The following is a 24190-nucleotide window of genomic DNA, read 5'->3' on the forward strand; positions in this document are numbered from 1 at the left end:
TGTCTCTCTCTCTCTCTCTTTCTCCCTTCACTCTCTAAAAAATAAATAAATAAAACCTTTTAAAAAATCGGCATTAAAATCCAACTCTTGAACGAAGAGGTCAGAGAAGGCAGGGGCACAGATTGTATTTTACTCTCCTCTGTCAATGTTTTTACGGGGTATTTTGTAGAGGGTGGAGTTCCCTGGTCAAGGCCATGGTGACTTCAACTGAGGCTGGGTATCTGTTTGTCCCCAAAACTGAGTGGCCACATGGTTCCTCCTAGGGCCACAGTCAGGAAATCTCAGGTTCCTTTGAAATGTACGAGTTTAACCTCAGTACGTCCACCTGCTGATGAACAGAGGCAGGCCCATCCACCGACTGCATTCTACCGGGCTACCTGGCACCAACATGGGCAGCCTCCATCAGCCCTGTGCAAAAATCGGACATTTTTCTCCTGATGCTTGATACTGTCTGAGCCCAGCACATCCCATTGCCTCCCAGGGAGTTCTTTTTGCATGAAGGTCTTAGTGGTCTGAAGCAAATGAGTTCATCTTAAAAATAACCTGGCGACTGACTTGGGCAGGTGATTCTATCGAGGGCCTTTTCTCCTGGAGTCGCAAGGCTGGGAAGTCAAAATCAAAGGAAGGGAACTAACGCATGTTGAGTGCCCCCTCTCCGTCTGGCAGTTCTAAACAGCGTTTCATGTCCCCCTCACAATAAATACCCAGCGAGCTGAGAATTATTAAGAAAACATGGGTTACAGGGCCCATGCACTTGAACCCTGCACCACGCTGCCTCACCAAGGGTGAAGACACAGTACAGAGGTAGTTGTCAAACCCCAGGACACACTGCAACACAACAAAGGTGGTCCCAACAGGAATAAAAGAACATACTACACCTCTTAGCCTGCTCCTATCTCAGTCTGATTTATTCAGATATCCCCGCTATAAATATTGGGGGCTCCAAAGAATGTCCTGCTTCAGGCAGATCCCCTTGGAAGTATGTGCCTTCACCCAAGGGCCCAACCAAAAGGGTAGGCTTCCCCCAGACTTTTGGAACTGCCTTTCTGGAAGAAGTGAGTCCTGAGGTATTTCTCTGGATCCTCCAGATTTTGCTCCAAGAGTGCCCTCAGTATGTCTAGATTCGTGGGAAGAGCATGCTGTTGAGATGCAAATTACAGGTCTGTTCCTCCACCAGACACTGAGCAAATGGAAGACGGAGGCTGAGTCTGATTTACCTCTAGCTGGGGCACCAGTTACGGGCTGACACTAGGGGACACCCACTCGGAACTGAAGGTTGCTACTCTCTGTACGGGGTCAGCGCAGCGGGTGAAAGATGCCTGCAACTTCTCCGACAGTCTTCCCATCAAGAGATGGGGTCTATTCCCTTTCCCTTTGAGCCTGGATGGTCCCGTAGCTCATTTGATCCCTAGAATAAGGTGAGAGCAATGCTCTGTCAATTCGGGGCCCAGTCTTTAAGAGGAGTGGTAGCCTCTTCCTTGGACACTTGGACTCCTAGAAGTTCTTCTAGAAGACCTCATGGAGACACCCTGAGACTACCCGCAGAGGAGGAGGGTCTCGGCTGAGCCCCACCTTCCAGTCATCCCACCCGAGCTCCAACCACAGGAACAAAACCATCGTGATCCTCCAGACCGGCGCAATGGCCACCTGAATGCCACCACGTGACCCCGGTCAAAGCCACATGGAGCAGGGAAACCATGTAGCCAAGCCCTGACCAGGTTCACAAGCCATGGCACCGTGAGATGGAATAAAGCATGAGATGGAATAAAATGATTGTTATTCGAGGCCATGCAATCTGGGGGTAGTTTGTTTTTCAGGGAAGAGATCATTGAAAGTTACAAAGACACAAATCTTATTCTAGAGCTGGTCAAGTTTGAAATGAGCAGTAAGTGTGAAACGTGTGTGAGTTGGTGAGAGGAAGCTGGAAGTAAATGAAAGTTCCAAGGACCTCTGAGGTCACAGCACATCCAAATAGCACTTCTGTGGCTGTCCCATGGGATCTCAAGGTCATGGGCGCCCTTCCATAAGTTATTAGTTTGGGGGCCTCGGGTCTTCCCTTGTGACCCAGGGGCCTCACCCCAGCGCAGGAGGGTGGGCACCCTTGCCCATGTTGGTGATACTCAGTTTGAAGAAGGCCTCTCTTCTCTGTTCTTTTCTCCCTCACATAACTCTGGGCAAGACTTTAATCATGAATCAAGAGCAACTGATCAAAGAAAGACGTAGTCACATTCTGAACCAGCCGAGAGCTACACTGAATATTGGAAGTTCAAAGGTGTTCCCAGGGCACTGAGCATATTCTGGAACATTCCAATAAAGACTACCTTTGGCATAAATCTCTAAAAACATAAAGATCATAAGGATTCCTACTTGTAAAAAGTTCAATTTTCACCTTTATTTCTTTTCCTTTCCTCTTCCCCTTCATCTATCGGGTGATGAGAGGGTGCGACAGAGAGAAAGAGCTGGTCAACTGTAAAGAGGGTAAGAAGATTTAGGAAAATGGTCCACAGCAGGCCGTTAGCACTGGCGTGCAGACAAAAATCTCAAAGTCTAAAGGGTTATCTGCTCCTGCTGGTGTCTTCCTCTGGCCCCCAACCCTTAATTCCAGGCTTCCAGCTCCCTGTGGTCCCAGAGAGAAGCCGCCTAGTCAGAGGTGAACTCAGGGCCAAGGTCAGCTTTCTAGGGAGTCGGCTACCTGTGCCCGCTGCCACCGTCAGCGGATTTGGGGGTCTCTTTGGCTGACCCCTGGACCTGGGCTGCACTTCCGAGGTTAGATTGCCACCCACCTGAGCCTCACATGGATAAGCAGTTGCTGTTCTTCCTTATTTTTCCTCTACAACGACCTCCTTGTGGGTTCAGTGACAATGGGCACGCCCATGTTCATCCCCCCCAGACAGTTCCACTGTTGGGGTTCCCTTGCTACCAGGGAACCCTAGTCCAGGAAGATCGTGTTGCTCATCCCAGGGGGCAGCCACAGCAGCAGTGACCTCAGAGGAGGCAGAGCCACTAACTCACTAAGGTCCTCCAATTGCCAGGCTCAAGGGACACTGGACACGTCCCCTCCAGGAGATGAGGTGGTACGGCAAGCTATCAGGAATCCCGCTATCAGAAGTCCCTGCACAGAGCAGAAGGCCAAGGCCAAAGAGGAACAGGGATTCAGCAGCTTCTGTTACAGGCAAGGAAACCTAAGAGGCCCTGCCTTCCGTTGACGGAGTCGTGTCCCTGGGACAGGGCCAGGGAGCCATCTGCAAGACTATCGTCCACACAGGGAGGCATGCCAGGGTGACTTAATTGAAAAAGAAGAAAGAAGAGGGTATATCAGCATGGATTGGTTTTTATTTTTTGAAACCACCTGGAAATATAGCTGGCTACCTTTGAACTAGCTTTTTTTTTTCTTTCCCAGAGAACCCAGAATTTGCTTTTTGTTTTCCCTCCAAATATCACTCTACCCTCTGGCTGGCCTAGTTGGTTTTAATTTGTCTTCTATTCTGGCTGCACTGCGGCGAAGAGAAAGGGGAAGATGCGCCACGGACAGTATGGTGTGTGGGCAGAAGCGGGCAGCTGTGTGCCCCGGCCCTGCCACTTCTTAGCTATGAGTCTCTGACCCAGTGACTTAATTTCTCTGTGACTCAGTGTCTCTCTCTGTAAAATGGAGGGGGAAAATATAGTAAAAGAGAAGACCTTACATGGGTAAAGGTGGTCCAAAGGTACGAACTTCCAGTTACAGAATAAAAAGGTCCTAAAGCTGTAACGCACAGCATGGGGACTATTGTTGACCACCCTGTGTCCTACAGTTGAGACTTGCTAAGCAAGCAGATCCGTCATAGGTCACACCACAGGGGGAAGAGTGTGCAACTATGTGAGGTGGTAGGTGTTCATCGAACTGACTGTGATGATCGCTTTGCAATGTACACAGATATCATATCATGATGCTACACACCTAAAACTGATACAATGCGCTATGTCAATGACATTTCCATAGATTATTTTTTTCATGCAAACTTGGCAGCGCGGGCAACAGTATTACCTACGGAGTGCTTACAGAGGATCTGGCTCATGCAGAAGCTATAAGCTGGCCCTGGAAGACTGTTTTAACAACTTTAAACTTATTCTCTGAGATCCCACACACAATGGTTTTCTTTTCTGGCATGGTAATTCATGTTCTTAATAAGCACAAAGAAAATTCTTATCCAAATGACCGAAAATTTCAAATGTTTGGAATGCAAGACAATTTGAGTTTTCCTCGTACAAAGTCAATTCCTTCCTTTTTGCAAGCAAGCCCACTCTTAGTTCATAGGGTCATACGTGCCTACGGCTTGATGTTGGGGTTCATGGGAACGGGGGGCTGTTCTCGATCCTCTTTAGCTTCCCTGGAGGGTCAACCTTCTCCCCACCTCTCCTCACCTCCAGCCACTCAGCACCCTCTGTCTAGTACCCTCAGTCCTTCAGGACTCCGTCTTTGCCCAAGCTGCCCCTACTTCCAACGAGGACCAACGATCCTGTGTAAACAGACACTTCTCGAGGCCCCGCCCATATGTCAACTCCCCTCTGACTTTGCCCTCCGCACTGACCTGCACTCTTCTTGTGACACGAGGACACACCGAAGTTGCCTGTTTACAGACCTGCCTCCCTCCCCTGACTCTCGTGGCTGGGTGGGGCCTGAGACTCTGCATTTGTCACAGCTCCCAGGGGACGTGCATGCTCCCGACTGCGGGCGCCACTTGGGTCACATGCTTTCAAGAGCATCTCTGAAATCTCCACCACCCTCCTCGCCCTTTGACACGATGACCCAGTGACTGGACTTGCGAGGTGAGGGAGACAGCAGGGAGGCCCGAAAGGGCAGGAGACAGGGGCGGGCAGAGGATTGAGGGTGGGCGAGGTCAGGAGGTGGCAGGAAGGACCAGAGAGGATGCGGCCAAGGGAGAGAGAGGAAGACAAAAGGATATGGAAGAGGGAGAGAGACAGCGGTATAGGGAGGAGGATCAAAGAAGAGGAGGAAGGTCCAACAGTCAAGGAGGAGGACGGCAGAGGAAGGAGAGTACGTGGCTTCTCTCTTCAGGGCGGAAGGGGACCCAGGTGGCAGGTTATCTGACTTTGAAGGTGAGGGGTGAACTCTGGACGAGAGCCCCCCTGAGGGGGTACCCCAGCCGTCGACACTGCTGCAGAGGCGTGCTCAGAGAGCCACCACCCCCCTCCAAAGGCTCTTCCTTTAGGAATGACACAGGAGGGCCCGTGCCACCCTTGTGGATGTGCAGGGTGGTTTATACCGGCTCAGAACATCGAACAGAATGAGAAGAATGTTACCCCAAGCCTTGGAGCGGATGGCCCGTGAAAACAGCCCCAAGGGAGGTTACCTGGTACAGTTCGATCCTCTGTTCGGAAACCCTGGCTTTGGGGTTCTGCAGGCGGAACACCCTGAACTCCGCCTTCACCAGGTTGGACGCGTTCTTCTCCATCGCCGACACGTCGAAGCGGACGATTCTGGAGTAGGGTCTGTAGAACGTGGGCGGGATGGCGTCTGCAAAGAGGGAGGGCGGCCGTTGAAAACGAGAAAAACCCATTGTTCTCACTCAGAAAAAAAAAAAAAAAAACACAGCTTGAGATGGTCTCGAGACACCGCCATAAGGAACATATCTACAGAATGATTTTGTTTTCAATGGCCAATTTCATACCATTAACCATTTAACTCGAAAAAAAAAATAAAATAAACATGTGCGTTTGGTTACAGGAGTCGCAGATTAATGGAGATTAACAAACCACTTCCAGCCCCATTTGTGGGCGCACAGTTAACCCTGTCCTTTGAACGCTGACACGGCCGTGGAAAGCGCTAGATGGCCGTGAGTTGGAGTATGTTCCTGACGGCTGATGCTGGAGCGAGCTGTCAGGCTCACAGACACTGTAATCACACGTGCCGAGAAAATAGCTCCTAATGGCAAGCAGTTTGCCCGTGTATTTTTTTTCCCCTTGAAATGTTGGCATCCAAATGTTCTACTCTATCCAGGTTCATGTACTGCGTCTTTTTTTTTTTTTTGGCTTCAGTAGTTTGGTTTTTAAAACATGTGACCAAATACACCCTCTAGTTACATTAGGACGAGGAAATTTGATTTAAAAAAAAAAAAGCTGTACCCATACACTGGCTATTCCAGGCCCAGTCTTAAAATTCTTTTTTTCAGAATAATGGTGGTTGGGCAAGGGGACCTTGGCTAATTAAGAGAAAGCATCAGCCCAAATTCCATCAGTTCTGAGCCATGAAAGATACACGGATGCAGATTGTACACACCAATTTCAAGCTCATGGGTGGCTAGAGTTTTGTGGTTATTCTATGGTTGTCTGTCACTGCTTTGAAGATGCAACTGAGGCTACAGCAAAAGCAAAGCAGGGCCCGGTCCACCCCCATCGTCCCATGCCACGCCCGTTTCTTCAGCACCTACACTGGACAGGCCACTCGGTACAGGTGTTTCCACAACCCTCTTCCAAAACCTCCTGCGAACACTCTTTCAGTGTTCCGGAATGTTCTATCCAACCCCGGTGGCTTTGTGACCCTCTTCTAGCCTGTCCTGAATGACATAGCTTCCATACCACAGAATCACTGCTGTCGATGGCTCTGGACAAATGGTTTGATTACGCCTGCATTGTGTCTGTTAATTTTGTTTCCCCCACCCATGCGGTGTTAAGCACCTGGAGGGCAGAGGCCAGTTTGCCCAGTCTTTCTTCCCCCCGTATCTAGGACAGGGCTCTGCACGCGTGCAGTTTACCGAGTAACCACGGTTTGCCTCTTTCATCGTCAGCGGGGCCTTGAAAGACTCGGGCATCTGGCTATGGGCAAAGCTAAGCTCCGACTCAGTACAGGAGCCATCTCGCCGATCTTAACACAGAAGGAAACACCGTTCGTGATTTCTTGAGAAACCCACGCCCCAACGGCCACACTGGAAAAAGTGCTAGGGACACGCCGACATTTCCCGATCGGAAGGGCTCTTCACTCTTTCGCCCTCCGAGCCTGGGAGCCAGACTCGATCCCTGCTCTCCCCGGGGGCTGGGTTCTCAGAGAGCAGCTCACGGGCGGGCGGGTGGTGGACTGCGAGCCCTGCTCTGCTCGTGGCTGCTTCGGAGACAACCGACCGTGTGAACTGGGACTTGGCAGTCCGTGAGCCAGCAGTCTCAGAAACAAGGAAATGAATGAACAAGCAAGCCCATAAGCCTAAAGCATCATCCAGGTTCTGGGGACAAGAAAATACATGCACCCACACACTGACGGCCCGCTGCATTGTGCTGTGAAACAGTTGGCGGGCAGATAGCAGCTGGGCGAGCAGTCATTCGAGCAGGAATGTTTGGAGTCCCTGGCATAGCGATTCGTAAAGGTAGCTGCGGAGAAGAAACTGATTTCTCTCTCCTCGGAGTTTGCCCCCTGCAGGCGATCAGACAGGTAGGTACCAGCCTGCCCTGCGCAGGTCAGAGGCCCAAGCAAAGAAGCCTGGGCAGGGCTGGGCCACGCGCTCTGACTTTGCATCCACTCTAGTTTGGCCAGACCCTTCCACGGGCCCAGGGGCTGCATTCTCGGCCCCATGGCATCTCCATTAGACAGTGGAGGCTGCAAACCTGCTTTGAAAGAGCGTCCCGGGAGAGCAGAGCTCATCCGGGGCATCTCCTGCCACCAGAAAGCGCAAACGTCTAGTTCATTTCCCCCCCTTGCCTTTCAAGGCAACCCCCGGGCCCCTTCCACCAACACCCGTTTTTCACACTCACCCTCCCCATCTCATCCTTCCACCAAGTGTGTAAATAAGTGCTCTGGAGATTTATTTTTATTCTCTTTTGTGTTTATTAAACTTTGAGCCATTTCCCCACTTTCTGGTCTCCTGCCCGTACACACTCTTTCTTTTTATGGCTGCCGCGGGCGACGAGGTCAGTTTTGTTTCTCCTTCCTCTAAGCACATCGTCCAATGATCCTGTCCCAGGCTTTTGAGCTTTGAAGGGGCGTTTGCAAATATTTACAGGAGGAGCTTGATAGTGAAGTGTGCTCGCCCTGCTCCGCTCCCTCTGCGCTGGCAAGCAGCCCTCCCCACCTCGGGCGATGATACCCATTCCCACTGTTTTTATTTCCACCGCCTGATCATACGAATCTGCATTTTCGGATCTTGTGCTATGAGTAGAAGTGGTTCATGCGTGAGGTGAGAAGACAGCGGAGCAGCCTCCACCAGTGACTCTGCTTTGGTCTGGTGGCCACGGTGAGGCCACCAGGCCAGGAGGAAATGGCAGGGTCCCCACACCCCTGCTCTGGCTGACCAAGAACCGACCAACCACGGAGCCAGCTGTCCTCTGTTGTCAACTGCTCTGGGTCGGCAGCCCCCAGCCCAGCTGAGGAACTTGAGCAATTTGTGAAATGTTTCTGCGTTTGGAAAAAAAAATCACAGCATATCGCTCCGGCCTAGTCTGTGACCCGCCCTCGCCTTGTCAAAGCTTTTGGGTGCACGGTGCGGCGCAGGGGCCATGGAAAACTGCCCATCCACATGCAGCCAGGCCTGACCCACCCACTTCGCCTCGGAGGGTGGAGCTTGTCCTCTGCCTTCTCCAAGAACCCTTACAGAGAATGGGAGCTCTCCCTCTGTCCTCTGCCATTCCCATCCCGGGTCCTAGGCGGTGCTTCTGCTGACCTTGGCCTACTTTACTTACCGTCACTCATCCCTAGCTGGTTCTTTCCTCTCGTTTTCCGACCCACTTTTTTCCTTTCCTTTCCTTTCCTTTCCTTTCCTTTCCTTTCCTTTCCTTCCTTTCCTTTCCTTTCCTTTCCTTTCCTTTCCTTTCCTTCCCTTCCCTTCCCTTCCCTTCCCTTCCCTTCCCTTCCCTTCCCTTCCCTTCCCTTTCCCTCCCTCCCTCCCTCCCTTCTCTCTCTCTCTCTCTCTCTCTCTCTTTCTTTCTTTCTTTGTCAAATCGATTTTCCTTCCACCCTTTGGATTGATTCAGTCCACGAGTCTGATTCTGCTTCCCCTCCCTACACTCCCTTGGACCTTCCTCTCAGGGAAAATCTTGCACATAGAAGATTCCAGAATGTCATCAAGTAAACAGTGTTCCCTCACCTTAACCCAGCCTCATGTCCCCGTTGAACTGAAGCTGCAGAATTGGACAGAGGGAAAGAAAAAATGAGGAAATCTAACAAGTTATTTGTTTTCTAAGTCGCAGTATACAGAAAGCCTAATTATAGCACTTACCACAAACTAGTAATAGAAGCGTTATATGTTGACTTATCCGTTCCAAATAATGTATCTGCTCATTGTATGTTACCTCCTCCCTAGCTAAGCACCTGGAGCAGTTTATAAACGTGTCCTCACATCCTAAGTCCTCTCCACCGCAGAGAGAAATCTCTGTCACCCGTGTATTCTCAGATTCCCCACCACCATCCTGTAATATTTTGCCTGTTTTACAAGAAAAAAAGTGACAAGAAAAGTCTACTACCCCCCAAACATCAGGCAAGTCCACCTCCCACTGAGATGGTCGAAGGAGCACTATCTAAAAAAAAAGTGTTAGGGAAACACAAAAACTAAAGAAAGGTCTTGCATCACCAATACGTGATGAGCTTTGACTGAGACAGGGGGTGGGAGGCCTGAAAGGAGACCCACCCACGAGGGAGCCCAGAGCCCGGCCCTTCACCCATCCATCCACCTGTCGTTTACTCCCTGCCAGGTTGCCCAGGCCACAACACAGCCAGGGAGAGACGCGTGGGACAGACACTGGACCCTTTGGCGGAGGTGCTCTGGGTACCTGTGGGCGCACGGCACCTGCCTTACTTGGGGACCTGCGGCGGAGGCAGGTTATCCAGGGGAGTCTGACACCCCACGGAACTGCGAGCACCCCCGCACTGGGCCAGGGTACCAGTTCCCTCCTAGACCGTGAGGCCAGTGACACATCACATCCGTGCAGGCAGGTAGGGGCCAGGGGCTGAGGAGAAAGAGGAGTTAGCATCTAACTAACAACAGCTTTTGGGGAGACAGCAGGAACTAAAACCCCCAAGGGAAACTGGACTCGGGCCTGTGTCCTTGGGGAACTTCCAGGACAAAGCAGAGGTCACCAGTTCCGTTGAAAGGCAGAAGGTGCGGGTATGAAGGGACATAGATGGTAGAGGCCTGGACGAAGAGATTCACCAAGCAGTCCAGGCTCCCGTTGTCAGGGGGATGTATGGGTCCCACACAGCAGGCGTTCTGAAACCACAGGCATGGGGTGGGGTCTGGGCTCTGCATTTTTTCGCACTCCTTGGGCGATTCTTATGTGCCCTGAAGTCTGAGAACCACTGACCTAAAGGACAGAAGAAAGGAAATCCGCAAAGAAAGACAGAGAAAGAGGCAATTATGATGCACTCCTTTCTTTTTGAAAGATCTCCTGTCAACATCCTGTAAAACTGCCTTGTTTGATTAGTCTCTTTGGTATCAGTGCCTGTCTCTGCTGCTAGAATGTAAACTCTGCGGAGGGATCTTTGTTTTGGTAAATGGAGAAGCCAATGTTTCTAGGAAGTAGTAGCTCAATCAATATTTTCAGATGATTAAAAAACAAGACAGAGGAGGATCTAAATGTTTCTGTAGGCATTCCACATAGGAATAAAAATAAGATGGAGAAAAGAAAAGAAATTGCAGCCACGCAAGAACTCTGGGACTCTTAGAACAGAAAAATAAAACTCCCCCTGGATTTATACTAATTGTCGAGCTGGACTGCACGCTTCAAACTGAAGACTATTTTTTAATTGTAACATGCATACATATTTTAAAATTTTACTATTTCAGTTACAGTGGCCCTACAATTTGACACTAGTGTCTAGCGCACAACACAGCAACGACACATGTAAATACCTTGCTAAACAATCCCTCAGGAAGTCCAGTGCCCACGCGACACCACCCACAGTTATTACAGTATCAGCGACGACGATGTTCTCCAGGCTGCACTTTTCATCGCCGCGACTGTTTTGATGGCTGGCAATGTGTACTTCTAATCCCTTTCACCTTTTCCAAACTGGAAAACTTTTAAAATACCCAGGCCTGGGACCCAGCCCCCAAGGGTCTGTCTCACCGGACCGGGGTGGACTTTTCTAAGCTCCTAAGAGGACGCCCAGGCCCAGGCTGGAGAGAGAACCCCTCGGAGAAAGGGACTGACAACACCTAGCTTCAAGAAGGGGCACCTTGGAGATGTGACACCCCTTTGGAGATTCCAAATACTTCACATGGAAAGTCCCTACTTTTTGTAGGGCCGGGGAGTCATGGTTTGGCTCAATATACAAAGAATGTTTCTCATCATTTCGAAAAGTTAAAAAGCAAAAATCAGACTGGAGTGTCTTTCAGTGCAGGATGTGCTCACCTCACGGGAAGACTTTATGTCCAGATGTGCCTTGTCCCCCAAGACACAGTGGGGTGTCCTGAATCTGGGGGCGGGCGGAGCTAGGTGGCCGCCCAGCCCCCTCACAGCTCTGCCGTGACATCATTCTTGCTCCGATGCTCCCCGTGGGCGAGCTTCCAAAAGCCGTTTTTCTCCCCTAAATTCTTAGTGAGATGATTCCCACTCAGCACCTGCATGGGCCTGACCTGGGGAGCTCATTAGCATGCTCATCACCTGGCTCCACCCCAGACCTTCGGGGTGAATCGCGTGAGACTCTGTTTTGCACTTGGACTTGCAAATGTCTGCCCTAGACTCTGGTCTAACCACAGCGAACTTGGCCAGGCTTCCCTTCCCGGCGTTAGTCAGTTAGTCAGTGTCATGTACTTGTGCGGGATGAATGAAATATCGCCACCCCGCCACCCACACCCTAAAAGGAATGGCCCGGTCGCACTGCAGCCTTGGATTCTCCTTCATAACCCCCTCTCCCGTGTTACAACAGCTTTAGACACGGCTAGCCAGGAGTGTCTAATCCCCACTCCCAGCTAAAGAAACCGAAAGGAAGGAGAATAAATTAACTCCCGGCCACGGTCAAGGTGAAGCTGGCCTTTCAATGAAAACTGAGGCTTTTTTTTTCACTACAACGTCCTGCCTGCTGCACAGAGGAGTCCCCAAGACTAAGGCAAGAGTGTCACCCCAGGCAGAAATACCAACACCCCCCACCCCCACCTTGGAGCCTTGTTGCAAAATAACAGGCACAGAAAGTGGGTCCTTCTCAACTAGAGATCAGCTCAACTTCCTAAGAAAGCTCCAGAAACTTGAATGCAAGGCCCAGGATTTTCACAGGTCCTCCTAAAAAGAATGGCTGTAGTTTGGAGCTGTGGGGGGTGCTTGCTTGGTCCTGAACTTCCCTCTCTCATCAAAGCACCGCCCAGGAGCATCTAGACCCCCAGCACGCACTGGCTCTTATCTCCAAGCTCCTCGAAGGAACAGAGCAGGCTCCTTCTCTCCCTTTCCAGAAATGACTGCTTTTCCTGTGGCTCTACAGTAATTGGTGTGGACTTCTGACACGCTTAATGAGTGCAGTGGCCCCTTGCTCCTGACATCCCCAGCTTGGAGGGGAACAGTTTGGGGTTCATTAGGCATCCCCAGAGGGCGGTGAGGCGGGCAACCCACCAAATGGTTGCAGGGCAATAAACCGGCCTCTACTGGTGTGCGTGCTGACACAGCCAGCAAGAAACCAAGACAATTGTGTTTTGGGGTTTCCTGAAATTTGTCTTGGCACGCCGGAGATGGATTTTATTTCACGACCACATCCCAAACACTGCTGACATTCAAGTCACAGCAATTTCACACAAAACGACCGAGAAATAAACAGCGCATCGGGCGGTGGTTTCTGATGTTCCCTGCGCCATCCCTCCTACTCAGTGTAACACAGCCCCGGAGCGTCTGTGATTGAAAGCGGGCGTCTCCGTGTGGGGGCCAGTGTCAGACTTGACGTGCCGCTGGCAACTGGGAGTCTAATTGTGTCGGCATCAGCTTGTGGGGCTTGGCCTTCCTCGCGCTGCTATTTGAGGCCGTACCACGGTCAGCGTGAGCGCTCGGGCGCCTCCTGACTCAGGGCAGCCGAAGCCAGAGGGCAGTGGGGGCCGCGACCCAGGGCAGCTGGTTTGCTGGGGCTGTGAGGGACTTGGGGTTTCTCGTTTGTCCTGCAGAGTTTCCGGCACCCTTGTAAAACCCCACCTACAGGGAGACACCTATTGCTTTGCAAGGGCTCTGTGCTTCTGGTCCTGCTCTCAGGGTAGGCCATTTGCACCAGAGGGGGGGTCCTGGGTGTTTGCAGTAAAATCCTTGGTTGCAGAAAGGGGCGGGCCAACAGCGGCTCACTGAGGGCAGCGCCGGGCACGCGAGGCAGGGGGACCGTGACGTGGCATGCCTCCCTGAACGGCCTCGCCACAGCAGTCTGTCCTGACGGTTGGAATGGGTGACTGACGCCACCTTGACCAGCTGCTGCCTCCTTCCTAGAGGCACCTAAAGCTCTCCTGGCTTGGGTTTGTTTTGTTTCCTTCTTTCTTTCTCTCTCTCCTTTCTCATCCTCTCTTTTTCCTTTCTCCACATTCTTTTTTCTCCTTTTCTTCTTCCTTCTCCTCAATTTATGCTTTCATGTATTCATCTACAGCGTACAGGGAGCCCAGAAGCCATGCCTTCGTGGTCCACTAAGGGCACTGGAGGAGGCCCAGGGCCCCATGACATCGTGGCCCGAACACCTGCTCCAGAATTCAGCAGCGGCTCCCTGCCCGGGCAACAGGAGGAAGGCAATACGTGTTGATGCCACTAACAAATTAAACTCGGAAACTTAAAATAGCATCTTTAGTCTCCTACTGCAAGGATGTCCACTGGTGTGCTGCAAGAATTTTTAAAACATTCAATGCCTGACTCTTTAGTCAGGGGTACTGACCTCTTTTCCCTTAGATTGTCCAATTAAAAAAATGACAACAGCCAACACAGCAATAGCCATCCAGTGTGACTAAATTAAAATTACAGCTGTTTTTTTGTTGGATCGGCAACAGATATATTTTTGGTGTGCTGCAGCATTTTAGTATAATTAGTTTACGTGTGCCACGAGATGAAAAAGGTTGACAATCACTGTCTTAATGGATTAAAGGCACTTTGTATTTTTAATCTTTTTCTACAGATCGAAAAACCAAGGAGTAAAACCTTTCCAGGATGGTGCAAAAGCATTGGCAAGATAAGAATTAAAATGCAGCCCTGGCTGGTGTAGCTCAGTGGATTGAGTACGAGCTTCGAACCCAAGCATCGCAGGTTCGATTCCCAGTCAGGGCACATGCCTGGGTTGCAGGCCACGGCCCCCAGCAACCACACATTGATGTTTCTCTCTCTCTCTCTCTTTCTCCCTCCCTTCCCTCTCTAAAAATAAATAAATAAAATCTTTAAAAAAAAGAATTAAATGCACAGTCTTGGACACTCTTGCCCATCACAGCAAACAGAGCATGCTCGTCCCAGAACAAACCAACCTCAACACCCTCCTCTGCAGAAATGATGAGCTTTCCCCACCTCTCCGTAATGATTGGCGGGGACTTCTGAGATGCTTAATGGGTGGAGAGTGTCCTTACCAGCCTGCAAATCTTTCCCTAATCTTCCTAAAATTACAGCAGCAGTGCACACAATGGCCAACGCACGTCTCGCTTGGGCCGTGGCGAGCTTTTCTCTGGGTTTCCCGTCAGCTACTTTGTAAGGCTACGGCCTAATTACTCTGAGGCATTACAGGGATTGGCCGCTTTGCCCTGCAGCTAAGCTAATAAGCTGCAGGGCTCGCCCTGCTAGGATTGCAAGCTATTTACCAAGGTAATTACCTGGCATGGGCTATGACTACTAACGCCTTAAATTCAGGACTTGGGAGTGAGTGACTATGAAGAGGAACTGATGGTCTGGATTAGCCAGTTTGAAAGCAAGAAAGCAACTACAGCCAATATTCAGTCTCTCTGAAACCCTTCATCGCGCTTAGGGATGAGAGCCCATAAAGGGACCACCTGGCACGTGGTCGGTGCTTTCTCAGTGTTAACGGTAGATGAGTTCTCCTTTTACAGTGTTGTCTGTAGGACAAGACAACACAGCCCCACCCAGAGCGGCACAAGAACTCAGAACTCAGGGAGAGGGCCTGTGGCGGTCTCTTTTCTACCCTGGGCTCAGATGTTCTTGCCGACAGGTCTGCCCGGCGGGTCCACTCCGCTTGGCCCTACTCAGAAGTTCCAGAGCCAGTCCTCATGTCCCTTCCCCCCGACCACTTTCTTTCTTTTCTAAGCAAACATCCCTATTTCCTTGCATTATTGTTCATAAAAGCCTTTTACCTCTGTGGATGTCCTCTTTATCCAGTCTTAAAACTGGACCCTGAAATTTGAACATAATTCTCAAGGCAGAATAGGGTAGAACTATCACCTTCCTTATTGTGGAACTTATACTTTTATTAATGCACCCCAACACTTAATTAATTACTCTCTTTCTCCTCTTTTAACCTTCACACTCCTATCGTATTTTCTGTTCCAAATGCACAATAAATTACAAGTCTTTGGTCTTTCCCCTCCAAACTGTTTTACAGATGTCCTTATCATATTTTTAATGTGTTGAGGCTTTTTTGGTGCACAATTACAATATACTCCACTCACTGTGTACTTATTTGACTCTACTTCTTATTTCAAATATGCCGAGATGGATCTGGAGTCTAATTTGGTAAACCTGCACATTCGTTTGTAAAATAATATTGCAGAGGGCAGTCTTAAAATTGGGGAGATCCTCCGTGTTTATTTCATCCAGTCCCCTGGATTCACAGATCACGAACAAAGTTCCTAGGACCAGTTTCCTTGAAGACGGACCTGACTCCCTATCGGAACTCCTTCCTTCTGAGGTGCTCTCCCTACACCGGGCCCCAGCACTGTGCCACCGGTCTCCAGTGGGGACAGCCCAGTCTATGGGAGGGGCCCCCAGATCCTGCAATCACACTATTGTCCAACAAAATCATTTGCCCAGGAGCACACTTTCTTCAGTGTGGATGAGCGGGCCAGTTGCGTCCCGCTGTGCATCAATCAGGAAAATGGCCAACGAGACAGGGCCGAGGAAGGTTCTAGAATCCACCACACCCCTAACACCCATCCCCCACTCATCAGCACTCGGAGGGTGAGTTTCCAAACAGGCTGCCTGGGAAAGCTGGACGGAAGGTCTGCATTGTTCTCTCTGCCAGATGCTGGCCCTGACGCGGGACGAGAAAGGTGCAGGGGTAAGAACTGCTCTAAAGGAATGTTCAGCTGCTCACTACCCTGATTAGCACTGCCGTACGTGGTCGTGCAGTACCTTACAAACACCATTAGAGTTTCAGAGGATGGTGCCTTCTTAGGATTGGTAGGTGTATTTGTGAAGGGCGTGTACTCTTCCCCCATCCTGTTTGTATTGGCAGCGCCACTATGGGCAATTAAGATATGGGAACGTACAGGAATTATAGGAATCCAGATGAATTGGGAGACCGACATGTTCTGGAATGGAGCCCCGCATGCTGTGCTTGTTTTAAGAAATCACGTTCATGTGGGTGCTGAGCCGCTTTCTGTTCAAGGTCAGGCCACCGTTTGGGAGAGGAAATAAAAGCAGGCTTTCAAGGAAGACTCTCCATTGCACAGCTTGACCACGGCTAAGTACTTGAAAACGTTTGAGTACGTGTTCCTTTAACTTAATGATCTGAGAGCGGGCTGTAGAGCTGAGCTTCAAGCTTGGGATGCTGGTGCCTCGTGGCTCTGAAATGTACCCATTTTAATCTGCTCTCAGGGACCCTGGGGGACAGGAAACTGACTCAACAGACACAGCCAGGATGTCCAAAGAGTTACCGCAACCAGTTTCCATGGATCTGATACCCCTGCAAAGATGGCGGGGCGCTGCGATTTTGAGAAAAGAGAACTCTTAAGGGAAGCAAAAGCTCTGTCTTACACCCCCCTCCATCTTCTTGAAAGGCTTTCAGAAATCTTTGCTAACGACAGGGATCAAGGCTCAGGTGGTTCCTGAAGCTTTCTCCACATTCCCTTCTCTCAGGACGGCCGTGCAGACAGGACGGGACCAGTGCCTTTCTCTGGTTCCAAGTCCAGGGCTCTGCTCCATTTCTCAAAAAGCACTGACCAAGGCCTTGTTAACAAGAGGCTCTCTTCCGCCCTGGCCAAATGCGTGTTGCATGCATTTTGGTTCACAGACTCCAACCAAGCCCTTTGCTTCCTATTTTCGAAACCCACTGACCATACATGAGTCCTTTTTACTGTAGGAAGGAAGATGGGGCAGGGGGGACGGCTCAAAGGGGCAGAGACACCTTCCCCATAGCGCTCCCTGATTATGCTCTAGGTCGGACCCCAGGCCCAGGGGCCGGCGGGTACACGGGGTCTGCGAACTACAGCTTCTAACCTTGCAGAGCACGCAAAGGCACGGGTTTGTTCTCGGGAGCCCGTCCAGGCTGCACTCATTTCCATGAAGAATAAACGTGGATGGGGATGGTGCTTGGGGGGGGCGGGGACCCAGAGACACGAATGTCATGGCGTGTCCAGCATCATAGACTATCTCAGAGAAGGATCTCAGAGCCCCGAGAGCACTTGATGAGCCTAATCTATATCTACGTGTCTATTTATCTGCGGTCAACATGGAGTCAGTCTGGTTTTCCCAGCCCTCGGTCAGAGCAGCTTTTCTCACAAGTCCAGCGTGAGCAAGGAGGGGGAGGGGGAGGGTCAGGTGGGAGCGGGTCTTGGGCAGTGGCCAGGTCGGCTGCGAGGGGACATGCACAGCGGGGGAGCCAGGGCCTAGGCTCATTTCTGCATCTTTCAAACGCTCCCCCTAACTCTCGCCTCCAAGCACGGCTACAAAGGGTGAAGCCAGGTAATGCCTTTGAACCTGGCGAGGACTCAATAAATGGAAGCTTCTATCACTAACGGACCGCTGGGTGCAGAGGGGAGCCCGCACCGACTCTCAGAGCCTAATGCCAGGGAGACTCTCCCAACCAGCAACAAAGAAAGGGTCACGGGCGTCAGATCAGCGGCTGTATCTGAGACCCTGGGGATGCGAGCCGGCTTTTCGTCTGCTGTGCTACCCAGCACAGTCCTGAGGTCTGCCTCTGCTCCCCAGTGTATAACCATGAGTGTCAGGACACTGCGGGCGCGCGTGAGCCTGGTTCACTAGGAGGTGTCTCAGAAAACCACTCTCGCACCCACTGCATTTGTGGACCCATCGGATTGTGCGCATATACGCCAGGCGTTGAAGGAAACTTCTAGCACTTTTGATATTAAAAGAGCCCACATTCACATCCCATGGACCAAGCACTGCCTTGAATGCAATCTCATGTATGACCCCAGGGACATCGCACGGAAACACTAGCCCAAGAGGTTCTCATTCTGTCCCCACACACACAGCTATGTTAACTGCCTACGTGAAAAATACGGTCACTTCTAAGCCCATACAATAATGAACGGCAGGGCACAGTCACTAAAAATAAGACACATACTCCATGCATTCAAAACACTTATAGGACTTAACTCCCTTTTTTCCCCTATTTTTTTTAAAAGTCAAGATATTCTGGAAGAAAAGGGGGAAAACCCTGCAGATGACCGTGTGTAATTTGTGTAAACGTTCAAGTACCCCGTCTGGACAGCACGGCCACGCTGCCACAAGACTCGCCACGCATGACAGGCCCCGCAGTGTCGAAGTGGAGGAAAAGGCGACGGGAAAAAGATGTGCGTCACTTCACCATTCTGGGGAGGCTCCCCACTGTGCTACATTTTTTTTTGTCAGTCCGTGTTTCCTTTCTACCTTTTTAGGTGGGAAAATCCAAAGGCAGCATTGCTCACTCAAAACTGCCTTTCAGGGAGAGTTTTCCAGAAGCGTGTGATTCCTTTGGTGGCAGCTCCTAACTCCCTGAAACCTGACTCACAGGGCAAGTCCCCCGGGCCCTCCGGCACGTGTCAGAACTCTCCAGTAAGAAACTCCCAAACACCGCGGGTGAGCGGACGAGCGGCTTACGCAAGGATAGCCACTTCTTGGGAGGAGTTCCTATTGGCTTGCGGAGCCAGCAGAAGCTTGGGTGACACTGAAGGCCTGTGGTGTCCCTCCCCACCCCCCCGGATGCCACCTGCTCTCCCATCGACAGAGAAGGGACCTCTGAGGGACAAGTCAGCACACTTGCTACTGCGTTTCAGAATGGCCTGCCTTGCCTTGCCTTTTGGTCCCTTCTAAGGATCACTTACAGACCCCTAGGGGTTATGCATGGAGAAAACAGGGGGTTAGGTCCCGTCTAGGTGTGGGTGGCCCATGATCTTCCACTAAAGCTCTGCTTACATCCTACATGCCCCCTGCAGCCGTCCTGCTCCGCGCATGGGCAGAATCTAAAAGTCTGAGGCTCCCTCACGGGGTTTTCTTCCCTCCCGATTGGGGTCTCTCTTTCCTTTTGCTTTGTATCCTTTGCTGAAACTTCCCCTTATCATCTAGCGTTTCATTCAATATCCCACTTTCGAGAAGACTCTCAAAACAATTTACTCCACGGCTGGTGCCATGGGACAACCTCCTCACCCCATATGCACGTATTTTCAAAAATCAAGATGAGCCATCCAGAGGGAAATGGCCCGTCCCGCCGCCGTACACCACCAGGGCTCGCAAACGGCGAGAAAGGAGGGCGGGAGGAAAGCGGGGGAGGCGCCTGAAGAGGCTCTTAGCGTGGCGTTGGCCGCAGGACCTGGTCCTGTGTTAGCTGTCCTTCCCCAGTCCGGACGCCTCTCCCCGCACCCTGCCCGCCGTGCTGCAGCTAGCCGCTCCACGCTCTTCCGCCCCAGGGTTTGCAACGGAGGCGCACCACCCTCTGCATTCCGTTCCCGCGCCCAAACGCCCCGCCGGACACGTGGCGCGGCACAGCCCGGAGAGAAAGAAACCGGAGTTTCCACGGGGAAATAACCTGACTACCTAATTGAATTTGGAAGAGAAGCCACGTGCTTTTGGAGGAGTCCGTTTATCAGGCTGGCGCCGGGATGAATCAGCGGCCCCGGCCCCACCCCCAGTCTGAACGTGTGCCCCGAAGCAAACACTCTATGCAAAGGAGGGGGTTTGTTCTTCTGCTGGAAACTTCCTTCCACCTTTGCTGTCAGAATGCCCCCCCCCCCCCCTTCAGCTAAAAACACTGTTTGGGGGGAGAGGCAACCCAAGCATCATGTCCCCAAGCAGAGGAGGCGGTACAAGGGCTCTGGCTGGGTGGGGGGGGCTCTGGGCAAGACGGTTTTTCTGCTTTTATTTCCAGCCTCCTCAGAAGTCAGCCCCAGTACATCGGAGTGGGGGTGGGAGGCTGTCTGGGTGCCACGGCTTAATTTCCACGCAAACCCTTCCCCCTCAAAAAAAAAAAAAAAAAGAGCTATGCTGAGGGTCCTCAGGGCAGCCCCATCTGGGGAGGGCAGAAAGGGCGACAGCCAGTGTTTACCGTCTTCTTTCAGTGACCTCGGGGGTCTCGTCACCACTCCCTCCTCAGACCGAGTGACAATCCAACTAAAACATGGGACATGGCACGTGGTTCCCTGGCAACCGCTGATCTCTTCATGTAGAGATCTCTTAATTCTTCGTGTAGAGTCTCTTAATTCTCCCCGGCTCCAGCAGGCAACCTAGCCCCCGTGTGAGCGGACACGCCTCTCTCTCTGTCTCTCTCACACACACACGCACACACATATGCCTAATGACATTATCTCATGTACTAGCCCTGTTCATTGACACAGGGAATTCGCTCAGGTCGTCTGGAACTCCGAGTCAAGCCCCTTCTCTTTTAGGAGCAGGACGGAGAGCTGTGCTCCCCCAGAGGTCTAGGGTTGGGTTTTGTGACCCTGACATTGGTGTCTAACGAAGACGTGGTACTGGCTTTATATTACTTACACCTCACAGGGACGTGGGACTCAGTGGGCCCAGACTCTCTTGCCCCTGCAGGGCCCCTGCAAACAAGCCTTGGGCGAAAACCTCTTCATCCCTTTGGGCCTCAGTTTCCCTGTTTGTAAAACGTGAAGGGCAGCCGCCTGGCAGGCCAGTGGGGAAGGTGAGAAGCAACAGCTGGGCCCCTCGGGGCCTGCCTTGGCCACTCTCATCCCTTGTCCAGCCCAGTTTTACTAACATGCAAGTCAAGGACCGCGGGCAGTCCACCTAAGCCCCCAGACTGCCTTTTTCGGTCTACCAGGTGGGGCCGGTGCAGTCTCTCTCGCCTTGCAGGGCAGCGAGGATAAAGTAGGCACGCAGGAGCTGCACCGTGCACGGCCCACGGTCAGCACCCCAGCACGTGAGCTCTCTTATTTTTTTCCTGAGATTCCCAGTCGCCGGCCAAAGGGTTCGTGTCTGGCAAACCTTTGTTCCCCTTCCCCGCTGCCTACCCACTCAAGGATCCCTCTGCACGCGCGGCTCCCCCGCCAGCAGCCCGCCCCGCCCCCACCCCACTCAGCTCTGCTCTTCATCTCCAGATGAAGCAAAAATCTGGTAAATATTACACTTACAAGGTAACAGGTCTGGAATGCTTGGCATCCCAGGCGGAGCTCAGCTGCTTCTTGGCTCCCAGACACGCTCACACGGCAGCCCGGGGCCAGACGACGCTTGGCCGCGTCGTGCAGTTCGAATCAAGACATTAAAAATCCTGCAGCTCTAGAGGCGTTTGTGCTGCTTGCTAATCAGAGGGATCCGTTTTTTTAAAAACCAATGAAAGAGAACATGGCGTGCTGATGGCTCTCTTTGGTCCGGACCCTAAGGAGCACCGCACGCATATACACACCCCATCGGTTCCCAATACACAAAAGATCTACATAGTAAGGCCTGGTGTGCTCCACTTCCAGAGTGAACTGCTTTGCCCTCAAATGGACAGACATCGGCAATTTTATTCCACAGTCTGTGTCCTTTAACCATGACACGGCGCGGCTGCGTTTTGGATCACACGACTGGTGATGGACACGCAATCCCAGTCAGCGAGGGGGTGTTGTGATGACATTGGCAGCCAGGGCGGGCGCATGCTCTGTCCCTACCCAATCATAGCCGTTGATCTCGGGCGAGTCATTCGTCTTGCTCTGTGCCTCGGTTTTTTGATATGCGGGGTTCTAGAGGATACAACAGTCCCTCTCTGTGGGTACCGGGATGGACGGCTCAGTGCCGCTAACGCCCTGAGAGCGCCTCCAGTGGAAGCAGCACGGCACTGGGAGAAGCAATTAATATCATTATCGTTGTCAGTGTTGCCGTTGCTAGTGAGTAAGGGTGAATAAAAGCAAGTAGATACAGGCCCTGAGTGAAGTGTAACTTGTCCCTTGAGTGAGTAAAAGGAACCAAGTGCAGTGGGATTAGTTAGGCCCACCTTGGCCTAGTAACTACACACAAGCAGAGAGAATGATGAGATCAGGTTAGAGCACAGCCAGTGACCTAAACGCCGACCTTTGAGGATTTGGACGTCAGGACAGAGCTCAGACTGCACCGCAAGCAGAGGAAAAGGACACCGTGTCCAGCAGGCTCCGTCCCATCCCACAGAGAGCTGCCCTTAGACCTTGTAAGGAGCACCTCTTCCCGAGCACCCCCAGGAAAGACGACGAGGCTGAGTTGGAGCATTAGGAAGGACCAACATTGCAACACTTCCCTAAGAATAAAGAAAAGCGAGCACGCTCTCTCAGTCTGCTTTTACAATTTAGGGTAGTAGGGAGGCGGGGTCTCCCCTGTGAGTGACAGGAGGTCATGTTTCAAGGGTACTGGGATGACAGCTACAGTCGGCAGACAGACACCCGTGTGGCCTCGCTGCCGGGACGGCGCCGGGACAAGGGGCCACAGGCCCTAACGGCACGCAGGTGAAGGCCATGTTCGTGGCCTTTTCACACCCGTTTTTGTCTTCCCCTCCCTTCCCCGCCTTCCTCTGCGCTCCCGGAGCCTGCCCTGCGCATTTAGCACTCACGCTGTTCCCTAGCTCCCTTCTGTGTAAGAAAAAGAAAGAAAGAAACACTACGACATACATAACAGATTAAAACCAAGGAGGGGCTAGCTCTTGGGGGACCCTCGTCTTTGGGGTGCATTTCACAGAGGCTATAGGAAGGAGCCAGAGTGACAGTAGTGACAGAGAAAGATTCTGTACTCAGGAAGTACTTGGGGACCTCAGGCTGCATCCTTAGGAGGCATCTGTCCTGCAAACCCTTGACATTGGGCAGAGTTCCTCCCCACCCACAGCCGCCCAAGCTACAGGACTGCGCTGGGCGTGCCAGGGGTCAGGGGCAGGAGTGGGACAAGCTCCGCAGCATGGGGACGGACAACCAGCACAAGGGCAGGACTGGTGCTCCCCCCGTCCTTCAGGGAGCCACGTCTCCCCGAGTCTGAAGTCTATCAGGAGAAGGAGCCCTGAACGGACTGAGTCACCCTGCTGATCTGGGGGTGGGGGGTGAGGAGGGATGTCCCTGTGGTTACCCACACTCGCTGGGTGGGGGAAGCGCTTATTGATTGCAGTTGCATTGAAAGAGACATGACTCAGACGTACGGTATCCGAAGCCACATAAAACACCGGGTCCTAATGGGATTTCAATGCGTGCGACTGTCGCCAACTGCACCGTGCAACGGGAAGAGCTCGGTACACACGCAGACACTGCTTGCTTCAGTCCCTGCCCAGCTAAGGAGGAGGTGCGTGAGGGATCGCGTCTCTGAAAAGTTGCTTTCATCAACCAAGCCCCTGGCCTTTGCCTTCCCATAGTCCTTCACTTGTAAATATCATTCAGCGACTCTCTTGAATTATTATTCTGCTTTGTGTAGGGTAGTTAGTCTATGAATGGGTCTTCACAAATACACTATAAGCTACTTGAGGGCAGGTTTACATAATTCTCACAATAAAGAGACTAAAAATAACAAAGGCTGTGTTGCTAGTCGTGAGGGGCGTACCATGTGTCATATATGCACTGGAGTCATCCCACTTTGGGGGAAGGTGAGAAACGGAGGCTTAAAGCAGGAATGTGGCCTCCCCTGGCCGGGTAGCTCAGTGGGTGAGAGCGTCAGCCCGATACACCACCGTTGCAGCTGCCTGTCCCTGGTCAGGGTACATAAAGACTCAACCAATGAATGCATAAATAAGTGGAACAACGAATCGATGTTTTTCTCTATATATATTCAATATATAAAAATAAAAAAAGGGAACGAGCCCAGTCCAATGTTATGTAACCGGAGATGGTGGGGCCTCCACTTGAACCTGGGTGTGTGGTCCCCATGACTCCTCCGGGCGGTTTGGGCTGCGCCTCCGGGAGGGACCCATCCCTACCTGTCTCGCTGTCTCGCCACCTGTGTGATTCAG

General features: G+C 51.8%; 1 protein-coding gene across 3 annotated transcripts in view; it reads right to left on the bottom strand.

The window, feature by feature from the left end:
• Nucleotides 1–24190, bottom strand: part of TGFB2 (transforming growth factor beta 2) — a 69912-nt gene that overhangs the window by 20164 nt on the left and 25558 nt on the right. For all 3 annotated transcript variants that reach the window (XM_036016162.1, XM_028531385.2, XM_028531386.2), the window contains one exon: nucleotides 5352–5515. In XM_036016162.1, the coding sequence (XP_035872055.1) occupies nucleotides 5352–5515 (164 nt within the window). The remainder of the gene's footprint in view (nucleotides 1–5351; nucleotides 5516–24190) is intronic.

This window comes from Phyllostomus discolor, chromosome 15, assembly GCF_004126475.2.
Source record: "Phyllostomus discolor isolate MPI-MPIP mPhyDis1 chromosome 15, mPhyDis1.pri.v3, whole genome shotgun sequence".
Taxonomy (NCBI): domain Eukaryota; kingdom Metazoa; phylum Chordata; class Mammalia; order Chiroptera; family Phyllostomidae; genus Phyllostomus; species Phyllostomus discolor.